This window comes from Artemia sp. Qi Xiang Cuo, chromosome 1 (genome assembly GCF_049724085.1).
Source record: "Artemia sp. Qi Xiang Cuo chromosome 1, ASM4972408v1, whole genome shotgun sequence".
Taxonomy (NCBI): domain Eukaryota; kingdom Metazoa; phylum Arthropoda; class Branchiopoda; order Anostraca; family Artemiidae; genus Artemia; species Artemia sp. Qi Xiang Cuo.
In genome coordinates, this window is record NC_142794.1 from 71434764 (window position 1) to 71446794 (window position 12031).

General features: G+C 36.3%; 1 protein-coding gene across 1 annotated transcript; it reads left to right on the forward strand.

The window, feature by feature from the left end:
- The first annotated feature begins 8832 nt into the window (after positions 1–8832).
- Positions 8833–9180, forward strand: LOC148956678 (uncharacterized). The gene has a single exon (XM_089091709.1). The coding sequence runs from the start codon at positions 8833–8835 to the stop codon at positions 9178–9180; it is 348 nt and encodes a 115-aa protein (XP_088947835.1).
- The last annotated feature ends 2851 nt before the right edge of the window (positions 9181–12031 follow it).

Sequence of the window (12031 nt, forward strand, 5' to 3'; positions counted from 1 at the left end):
GAAAAAACTTGCTTTTTTATCTTTTTTCTGATTGTTTTTTTTAATAATGCTCGGAAATCCGGCGTCCCCTTCATAGAAATGTCCCTCCCCCATGAAAACATCCTACATTGAAAGATCTTCCCATGTAATCCCCTCCCCCGACCTCCACACTAGAAAAAAGCCCCCTGAAACCGTCTTTATACTTCCCAATAAACAATAATATATGCAAACAGTGTGCAAAGCTCATAACTTGCAGCCCTTCCCCGGGGACTGTGGGTGATAAAGTCATCTTCAAAGACATAGTTATTAGATTTTCGACTATGCTGAGCAAGATGGCTATCTCAAAATTTTGATCGGGTGACTTTGAGAAAAGAACGAGCGTGAGAGAGGGCCTAGTTACCCTCGATTTTTTGGTCACTTAAAAAGGACACTATAACTTTTAATTTCCGTTTGAATGAGCCCTCTTAAGATATTCAAGGATCGATACTGGATCGATACGATCACCTCTGGGGAAAAAGACAACAAATAAGCAAACAAATAAACGCGCATCCGTGATCTTTCTTCTGGCAAAATATATTAAATTCCTCATTTCTTCAGATAGGAGCTTGAAGCAGTGCTTCCATTCCATTATTGTGGGAATAAAGCACTTAAGCGCGAAAATAAGAGCAGAATTATAGTAAGGTACAATCCGGAAGTAAGTGTGTTATCGTGCTTACTATTTGAACAGGAATGTTAAAAAAATTGATTCTTACACTATTTTACCAGTGTTTCCGTTTCAAAATTTTTTAATCCCTAAAAGACTGGTAAAAAATCCTTAGAAATCCCTATTTTTAATACCAATGTCTCTAAAAGTTTCCCCATTTTCTGACTTCTTTCCAAGTTACAAGTAAAGCCTTATTAGGCTGACTTTTAATAGCATTTGTTCAAGACGACCTATTTTGCAACTCAAGACCTTTTACTTGTACCAAAATATCTTCTTTTGACCTCAAAAACAAAGCTTCGTATTTATCGACTGGTTAAGTTCGGCTTTGATTTATCGATTCCGGGTCCTCATCTTAGATTTTTGGACCATATGAATATATTTTATTTATTTGTTTTTCTTTGCCATTATTTTTCTTTCTCTATTACTACTTTTGCAACACCCGCGTTTTTATTTGAATTGGTACGAAGGATTGGCATGAATGATATCCAACCGGCCACTTTTTCACGTAATATTCTTGTTTTGACTCTTTTTTTTATATTGAGTTTTTAATTTGAAGCAGAGTGTAGTAGCAAAAATGATTCACTTAAAGCTTGATTTAAGGACATTGCCTGCATTTTGATCTTTTGAATTATTCGATTTTACCTAGTGTAGACTGCTACCTGCCTCCCAGTTTTCCAGAAAAACCCGAATGTAGACGCACTTTAAACCGTATTCAGAAAAATTCAATGTGAATTACCAAATAATAAGATTTAAGAGAAAACACCAAATACTAAGATTAATACTCCGAGTCATCGTTGTCGTCGCTATCCCCATCGTCATTTCCAATGCCTAAAAAAGCGACGCATTCGGACGCAGTCGTATCGAATTTCATGGACTTCATTTTTTTTCTTTAAACTGTCAGTGAACGTAGGGGGCCTTTACGCTTCATCCCATACTTGAAAGAAATCGTCGCGGCCAAAGTTACGTTTTTGAGACCATTCCTCTTTTCCTTTTTTGCTGTTTTCAGAACGCTTTCCTCAAAGACATATGAGCAGGGAAGTCCAAAAATAAACCGAATGACATGAAGAATGCTAGTGAACTTTAGCACTCCACTTGGCGTCTTGATGGACGCCACCCAGCTCCAAAAATCATTCGGGTTTCCACCACTGACCAAACTGTCGTCTGGAATAACCAGCATCAATGCCCGCCACTTTTTTTCAACTCGCCCAAAATCTCACGAGGGGTGCCCGAACTTTTGGCAAAAAAGCCGCAACGATAGAATATCACCATCCAATGTGACTTTTGGGTCTACAATCTCTACAAAGTTGTAAAAGTCGTGATCAAATGGAAATCAGTCGACTAACTGGGACACAGCTTCAATATGAAATTTCTGGGCAATCTCCTTGATGCTCTTGCATTTCTCCGTGAACTTCTTATCTTTTCCTTGTAAGGAAAACAGGCGGGTGGTCGCTTCTAGTCTTAGGTAAACCTTAGAGGCGGGTAGGAAGAACTCTTCTCTTTTAAGGTTCACGGGCTGAACAGACTCAATTGTTTCACATAGTCTTTTACCATGAAATTTTGACAAAGTCTCTTGACAACTTCTAGCACTTCTTTTTTAAGCAAGTAAAATTGTAAATGTGCATTGGCGCTTCTATTTGTATTTGTCTATCACGTCAGTCCTTCCACGTTGGTTACTTTGTTTCAAATTTCGCGGGTCTATACAAGTCCGACAAAAACAAGAACGTTTTCAATCACTTTTGCCGAAATCCCGCCGTTGCTTCCAAAATTCCTATTTCCGTAACAAAAATCCATAAACTCGGTAAGGAAAAAAGTGGAAAATTCAAATTTAAAGTAGGAAAAAAGTACTAAAGTAGGTCTACAAGTATTAGAGGACAAACATTCAAAATAAAGTAGTCCACTCTAAAATATAGTAGAAACGGAAGCACTGACTTGAAGCCTCTACAGTAGAGTTTTCTGATACGCTGAATCTGATGGTGGGATTTGCATTAATATTCTATCCCTTTTAGGAGGTGTTTCCCACTTTTTTCGAAAATAAGGCACATATTTTCAGGCTCCTAACTTTATATGGGTAAGACTAAACTTGATGAAACTTATATATTTAATACCAGCATAAAAATCCAATTCTTTTGATGTATCTATTGGTATCAAATTCCGCTTTTTTTAAGTTTCGGTTATTATTGAGCCGGGTCGCTCATTACTTACAGTTCGTTACCACGAACTGTCCGAAAAACAACAAATGAAGGCGGATTGACAGTTTAATATATTACATTTTCAGTATAAAAATATTCTTCAAAACTGAAGGGTTACAAATCGAAAACTTTCAACCACTCCTCCTGTACCCGTTCCATTCTTTTCTGAAGGATTTGTCACTGGCAAATAAAACTTCGGGGCCTGAAAATCCGTTTTTGGCACCTCCTTCCTATTTGCCGAATGACCCTCTAACCCTCATCCCTGATAACTAGCATGCAAATTATTTACCAAGGCACAAAAATTCTTAAGGACTCAAATAAACAACCGAGACCAATTAGGTTAAAAAAATATCTATATTAAATAAGTGGCATAATTAACCGCTTTATATGCATGGACTGTTTGTGTTCTTAGGAACGAATGTGCGACCACACGGCACCATGGTCTATGAATACGATACCCTGGGGCATTCTTTGGCTTCTGAAACTTAAAGACTAATTAGAACATTTTTTATATTTAAAAATTGAATAGTTATTTCAGAATTTTTACCCGTTAGCGTTTTGGTCCACATCAGTCCTATAGCCTATTTTTGTTATGCCAACATAATGGCAGGAAATGTCTTTTATCGCGGAATTCTCGTGTCACTGAAAAATTCAATAGAAATTTAAATTTCAATTAAAACTTTGAACTTTCAAGCTCATTTCTAACTTCTTGGGACTACTGATTTGACGCTATCGCCCCAGAAAGAAAACAACAAAGAAGCATCAAAGTCCATCCTCCTCAAGATAAAAAAAACAAACAACTAGAATTTGGCATTTTGTAGGTTTGCTGATAGTTTTCTTCTCCAGGGTCTACTGACATTTTATATTTCATGCTGCAGTTTTCTATAAGGTCACCCTACAGTTTGGCTATGATTGCCCCTTTTCTAAAATTAATTAAAAAAAAAACTTTCCGAAAAAATAAGTTTTTCAAAGAAAAGTAAAGGCCATTTTAAACTTAAGATCAGCAGATACAAATCCCTTTTAAAATTCAAACTAAAAACGACCAGAAATTACTATTAAAGAATAAATGAAACCCAAAACGAACAGAAATTAAATAAACAATCATAGCAAAATCATACAACAAGTAATAATATAAATGAATAAATGGATCTTAAAGCGAGTAATGCTTAGATCGAATGTGAAAATCAAGCTTAAGACGAAAAAAATATTTTCCTATTGAACTACAAATGAAACTTAAAACGAACAGAAATTAAATAAACAATCAATTCAAACAAACATACAATAGATATTAATGTAAATTAATAAATAAATCTTAAAATGAGTGAAACTTAAATTGAATATGCAAATTAAGCTTGAAACAAACAAAAATCACCACAAACAAGAGTTTGGGTATGACCTCCTTCACTCACTGTAAAAGTCTAAAAGCTACGGCGTCATTGGCACTTTACTGAAAGCCAATTTTGTGACAAATATTTTGTCTTGTACTTGTCTCTGAAAATAAACATTAAAACCATAGTAAAATTTTGAACCGATAAGATTTCAGCAATTAACATCATTATACATCAAATATTCTGTTTAATTTATTAGCTCTTTTTAAAGTTGTTAAAGACGAATATAGTTTCCCTACAAAAAAGTTACTGGATACTGCCTCCTTTCCTAACTGTAAATAAAAACCAAAAGCCTACTGCGTCATTGGCGGATTATATTACAAATACTTTCTTTTCCAGTTCTTACAGCATTGAAAATAAAAATACAATTACAGCGAAATAAATTATTGAACTGATAGATGTTTCAACAATCTTTATCACTATACATCAAACGATCAATATGATTTTATTTGTACTTTCCAAGACTTTTAAAGACACGTATGGTATTCAGTAAAGTGTCAATGATGCAGTAGGTTTTAGACTCTTACAGTGAGAGAAGGAAGTCATACCCAAACTCTTGTTTGTGGTGATTTTTGTTTGTTTCAAGCTTAATTTGCATATTCAATTTAAGTTTCACTCATTTTAAGATTTGTTTATTAATTTACATTAATATCTATTGTATGTTTGTTTGCATTGATTGTTTATTTAATTTCTGTTGGTTTTAAGCTCCATTTGTACTTCAATAAGAAAAAAATTTTTTCGTCTTAAGCTTGATTTTCATATGCAATCTAAGCATTACTCGCTTTAAGATCTATTTATTCATTTGTATTATTACTTGCTGTATGTTTTGCTAGGATTGTCTATTCAATTTCTGTTTATTTTTGGTTTCATTTATTCCCAATTAGTAGAGTCCGGTCATTTTGAGACTGTATTTTAAACGTGGTATTTATCTTTTGATACAAAGGTTGAAATTCACTTTACTTTTCGTTGAAAAACTTATTTTTTTGCAAAGTTTTTTTTTAATTAATTTTTGTTCGCTTTTTATTTCAAAAAATTTCAAGTTTTTAAAAATTCCTCATTTCAAAGTCAAACTTAAAAAAAAAATAAAATATAAATCAAAGTATCAAAACTGATATCAAAGTAACAATATCAAAGTGAAAAAATGGGGTTGTCTCAACCTCGGAGTTTTTATTATCTGATGTTTGAACTATTTTTAACAAAATTGCTATTTAAAAATTTTTATCGAATGGGTTCGGGAAAAAGGGCGTGGTGGGACTAGATTAAGCTTCGGTCTCTTTTGACTCTTTAAAAGTAAACTATAACTTTCTATTTTCAATCAAATGAGCCCTCTCTGAAGTTTATACGAGTATCCCTTCTATAAAAACCATTTAAATCCCCAGAGTATAACTGACAACGGCTGTCCCTGGGCCCTGGGAGGTTTTATCGACCCTGGAGTTTCAATATCTGATGGTTGAACTATTTTTAACAAAATGGTTACCTGAAATTTTTATCGGATGGGTTTATCCATCCGACACGCCCAAAGGCGTGGAGGGCGGGAAACGCTATTTTCCCTCCAATCTTTTTCACTCTGAGAAAAGGAACTACAACTTTTAATTTCCATTCAAATGAACCCTCTCTGAAGTTTATACAAGTATACCTTCCATAAGAACCATATATGCCCCCAGAGCAATACTTACAACACCTGTCCCGGCCCTGGGGGGGGCCTGTGTCGACACAGGAGTTTTTCTTATCTGACCTTTGAACTATTTTTAACGAAATGACGATACGTAAAGCAGTTTTGTTACATGATCTTTGAACTATTTTTAACAAAATGGCTACCTCGAATTTTTTCAGATGTATTTGGGGGAAAAGGGCTTGGGGGCCAGTTGCCCTCTGATCACTTTTGACTTTTAAAAAGGGCTGGACTTCAATATCCAGTCAAATGAGCCCTCTCTGAAGTTTATACGAGCATCCCTTTCATACGAATAATATATGCCCAAGGGCATAACTTACAACGCCTGCCCCCGGACCCTGGGGGGTTGTGACGACACCTTAGTTTTTGTTATCTGACTGTTGAGAAATTTTTAACTTAATGCCTACCTCAAAATTTTTATTGGATGCATTTGAGGAAAAGGGGCGTGAGGGGGGATAGTTGCCCTCCAATATCTTTTGACTCGAAAAACTTAACTAGAACTTTCAATTTCCAATCAAATGAGCCCTCTCTGAATTTTTTACGAGCATCCCTTCAATAAGAACCATATATTCCCCAAGGTAATAACTTACAACCCCTGCCCTCGGGCCCTGGGGGGCAGTGTTGACCCCTGATTTTTCTTTGTATATTATTCTAACTATTTAAAAAAAAGTTATATCAAAGTTTTTTTAGGATGGGTTTTGAGTAAAAAAGGGCTTGGAGGGGGAGGGGGGCCTAGGTACCTTCATATCTCTTTTGACTGTTAAAAAATGAACCAGAAATTAAAATTCCCAATCAAATGATCCCTATTTAAAGTTAATACGAATATCACTTCCAAAAGACCAATATATACCCCAAGGGCATAACTCAAAACGCCTGCCCCCGCGTCCTGGTGGGGTGTGTCGACACCGGAATTTTTGTTATATGATCTTTGAACTATTTTTAACAAAATAGCTATCTTAAAATTTTTATTGGATGCATTTGGGAAAAAATGGTTTAGGGTGCGGGGGAGGGGCGAAGCTGGTTACCCTCCAAAATCTTTTTACGCTTAAAAAGTGAACTAGAACTTTCAATTTCCAGTCAAATGAACCCTCTCTGAAATTTATACGACAATTTTGTCCATACAAAACCTTATATACCCCCAGGGCATAACGTACAACCCTTTCTCTGGGGGTTGTGGGGGAGTTGCCATCCTCTAAGACCTAATTTCCAGAACTTAAAACTACGTTTAATAAAATGGCTGTCTCATAATTTTGATTGCGTGTGTATGGGGAAAAGGTGGGCGTGAGAGGGGGATTAGTTGCTCTCAAATCACTTTCCACTATTAAAAAGGGACTAGCCCTTTGAATTTCCAATCGAATGAGCTTTTTTGAAGTTTCTACGACACCACCTTCTATAAAAACCTTATATGCCCCCAGGGTTTAACTTAAAACCCTTTCCTTGAGGGTTGTGGGGGATTATCCTCCTCAAAAACATATTTTTTATCTGAAAGTCAACTACGCTGAACAAAATGGCTATCTCAAAATTTTGATTGGATGTGTTTGGGGGAATGATGGGCGTGGGGGGGAGGGTAGTTGCCCTCCAATCACTTTCGACTATTAAAAAGAGCACTAGCCCTTTGAATTTTCAATTGAATGAGCCTTTTTTGAAGTTTCTATGACAACGGTTTCGGTAAAAACCTTATATGCCCCAGGACAGAACTTAAAACCCTTGCCCTGAGGGTTGTGGGGGATTGTCCTTCTCAAAAACATATTTTCTATCTAGAAATTAGCTACGCTGAACAAAATGGCTATCTCAAAATTTTGATTGGATGTGTTTGGGGGAATGATGGGCGTGAGGGGGGGGGGCTAGTTGCCCTCCAATCACTTTCGATTATAAAAAAGGGCACTATCCCTTTGTATTTCCAATCGAATGAGCCTTTTTTGAAGTTTCTATGACTACGTCTTCTAGAAAAACCTTATATGCCCCCAGGGCATAATTTAAAACCCTTGCCCTGAGGGTTGTGGGGGATTGTCCTCCTCAAAAGCATATTTTCTATCTGGAAATCAACTACGCTGAACAAAATGGCTATCTGAAAATTTTGATTGGATGTGTTTGGGGAAAAAATCGGCGTGGGGGGGAGACTAGTTGCCCTCCAATCATTTTTGACTATTAAAAAGGGCACTAGCCTTTTGAATTTCCCGTCGAATTAGCCAGTTTTGAAGTTTTTACGATAACGCCTTCTATAAAAACCTTATATGCCCCCAGGGCACAACTTAAAACTCTTGCCTTGATGGTTGTGGGGGAGTGTCCTCCTCAAAAATATATTTTCTATCTGGAAAGCAGCTACGCTGAACACAATGGCTATCTCAAAATTTTGATTGGATGTGTTTGGGGGAATGATGGGTGTGGGGGGGGGGGCTAGTTGCCCTCCAGTAATTTTTAACTATCAAAAAGGGCACTCGAACTCTCGATTTCCAATTGAATGGTCCTCCTTGGAAACTTCTACGACGACCCCTTCCATGTGAAGTGCCTCTGGGGAAAAAAATAATAAATAATAAAACATTGGAGCCGCATGACCTTTATTATTTGCAACGCTACAGCGTTGCCGCTGATTATCTTTGAACTTAACGAGCATTATACATTTGTAATTAGCCTTTAAGGCAATGCTTTATGTAATTTTTGTTTATAGTGTCTGTTATGAAATTTTGAGAGGATTGGCTACTCTTACGAGTCATTCTTTACCCAGAATACGTTTCAAAAACAGTTTCATTACAGATGTGTAAAATTATATTGTTTTGAAATTGCTTACTGAAAGTTGTTAGCATAAGAAAATTTTTGTAATCATACCAAGAAGGAGCAGCAACCATGTAAGCGCGGTGAAATTAATGAAAACCATATGATTTTATCCTATTATGGCTCCAAATGTTATTTAATGCAATACGGGATTCGGAGATCCTCCCGAAAGATTGGGGTACAGGAGTGATCCTACCAGTGTGGAAGAGAAAATATTCCAGGAGGGAGTGCAAGAACTGTAGAGGGATAATGCTCCTCCCGGTACCAGGCAAGCTCTTTTCTATAGTTCTGTTGCAGCAATGTTTTGCACACCTCCGACGAAAGCGCAGAGTAGATCTGGCTGGCTTTATGCCAGGTCGATCAACGACAGAGCAGATATTATCCATAAGACAAATCTTTGAGAAGTTGAACGATTTCCGCCAGCGAACTTTCATTGCTTATGGGTATTTCAAGGCAGCATTTGACTCAGTTGATTGAGATTCTCTATGGAATATCCTTTTTAATACTGGTCACCCGTCAAATTATGCCCGCCTACTCAAGGCCATGCATCAAGAGATTAAGAGTTGTGTGTATGTGAATGGTACACGTAGCGCGTTCTTTCCAGAAGGAACAGGAGTCAGGCAAGGCTGTTCAGTTGCTCCTACGGTATTTAACTGCATTATTGATGATATTATGACTTGCAGGACCAAGAAGTTGAGTTTTGGACTCAAGTACGGGGATAAAGTTATCGCTGATTCTGACTTTGGTGATGACGTAGCACTAGTCACCAACTCCAAGTCACAGCTACTCATGGCTCTAAACGCACTTCTGGGTGAAGCTGTCAGGACAGGACTATCCATTAACTGGAAGAAGTCGAAAGTCTGGTATTGCAGCCAAAGACTGATGCCGACATTTCTAATTACTTGGTCGCCCGAAACCAAATCCACTTCACTTATCTTTGTTCTATTATGTCATCGGATGGCTGCATCGACCATGAAGTTACTGCTCGCACAGCCAAGGTCTCTTCCGTCTTTGGAAGACTGAGTCATGTTTGAAAAAAGTCAATTATAAAACGAGCCACCAAAATGAACATCCTTGGAGGGTAAGTCTGCAACTGCAGCTATCCAGTGCTGTCTCAATACTCTTCAATCTAAGTGGCTTCAAAAAATCGAGGGAATCCGGTCGACAGATTTTGTCAGCAACGACAGCCTACGAATTCTGACTTCCCAGTCATCTTTGTCACACCTGGTTGCCGAGCGGACACTTCGTTGGTTTTGACATCTTTTGCGATTGCCTGCCGACACTCCGGCTCGGATTCTTTACGACTTTGAACCAACCAGTAGTGACTAGAAACGTTCAAGAACGGTGGAGTGATCGTCTCGGGAATTTCTTGGACAAAGTTGAAATTTTTGCTGTCTGATGCAGAGGCACTTCCCGTAGATCGCCCCACGGGGAGAAGGCTGCCGACGCTCTCAACTCCACCCCGACATGAGGATTAAATAAGTAAGTATTACAATCAAATATAACACATCTGATAGTCTTGAAGTGTAAACCAAGCCCTTTCTTTTTTTCTTATTTTTTGCCTCAATTTTCCTCAGAGGTGATCGTATCAAAGCTGTAATCATAAAATTAAGAAAAGGTATGTAAGTTGAAATGCTCTATATATATATATATATATATATATAATATATATATATATATATATATATATATATATATATATATAAAAAAAAAAAAAAAAAAAAAAAAAAAAAAAAAAAAAAAAAAAAAAAAAAAAAAAAAAAAAAAAAAAAAAAAAAAAAAAAAAAAAAAAAAAAAAAAAAAAAAAAAAAAATATATATACATATATATACATATATATATATATATATATATATATATATATATATATATATATATATATATATATATATATATATATATATATATATATATATATATATATATATATATATATATATATATATATATAACAATCCAATCAAACTTTTGACATAGCTATTTGATTGCAATTACTCCCAGGAGCCGGAGTTTACAATGGATATTTTCCGCAGGGGGTGGGGGGAGGGGTTGAACACGTAGACCCGACCCCCCAAAGTCCCTGGAGAATTTTATGTGGACAGGAAAGTGTCTAGGGGAATTTTATAGGGAAAATTTTGCACAGGGAAAGAGAGAAGGGAATTTCTTGGCATTGCTTCAAAAATAGTCAGAAATTAATTAAAAAAACAAGTTTTTTGAACTGAAAGCGAGGAGCAACAAACAGAAGTTATTCCTTGTATAAAGGGATCAGTTCCTTTCTCAGCCCTCGTTCTCTCTGGTAAAGTTTGACTTTATCACAATTCCCTATGAAAAACACACTCAAACACAAGAATTGTTGAATTTGAATGAGAAGCATCTTTAAAGAACTTTAAGACTTTAGTGTTAAGACCGAGAGTTGAGGAAGTGGCAGCCCCTCTAAATACGGAGCAATTTCTGTTTGTTTAAGTTGAGCCATGTCAAAACTAAAAACAAGCAGAAACTATCCTATATATAAAGATGATTGCAACCCCCTTTAATTCTCCCTTACATTAACGCTCTAACATCAGAGAGGCATTATTTTTTGCTTTTTCAGAGTTATCCCTTACGAATAATGTTCACGGTTTAAGCGTCGTGAAGTGTAGATGGTAAGCAAGACGTCTAAAATAAATTTAAATATATTCTGGCTTGCGGTTAGTGCAAGTTATTATAACTACTCTGTTTAGATACGACAGTCGGAACGTTCGGCATTTTTACTTAAAGCAAATTCGAATGAATAATTTAAAAGTTTGCAAATTGATTGCAGTTGGTAAAGGGTTATAGATGTACTTAGGAACATATCCATAGTTTAGTTTCTGGGTTATATTTGGGATGGGATTGGGGGTTAATATGGAACAAATTTTTCAGAACAGGCAATAGTATGAACATTATTAAAAATCTTTCTACTATAGGTTCTACGCCCTAAACATACATTATATAATGACGAGTGACCTTGTGACTTGTCAACTTAGCGATATACAGAATTTCTTGGGATTTCAGCTACTATTTACATGGGTCGCTCTTTATGAAAAATTCTTTAAAAGGAAATTCTATGGATAAAGTACAATTTATAGATAAATGATATACTACCTATGTAAGGGAGTATGTTATGGATATACTCCCTGGATAAGGCCAAGGGTGCAGGTTGGACTTTCTTATGGGGGGTGGTGGTAACTGCTAAGCTAGTTAGGCGCATCAGGAGTTCAAATCTTCATGAGTGAGGCTTAAGTATTCTCAATCCTTTATTATTTCTCGCATCTCATTTAAACTTTACAGAGGGTTCTCCTCTAAACAT

What these genes read in the sequence shown, in the direction of transcription:
- LOC148956678 (XM_089091709.1), top strand. Translation starts at nt 8,833, where the DNA reads ATGTTATTTAATGCAATACGGGATTCGGAGATCCTCCCGAAAGATTGG.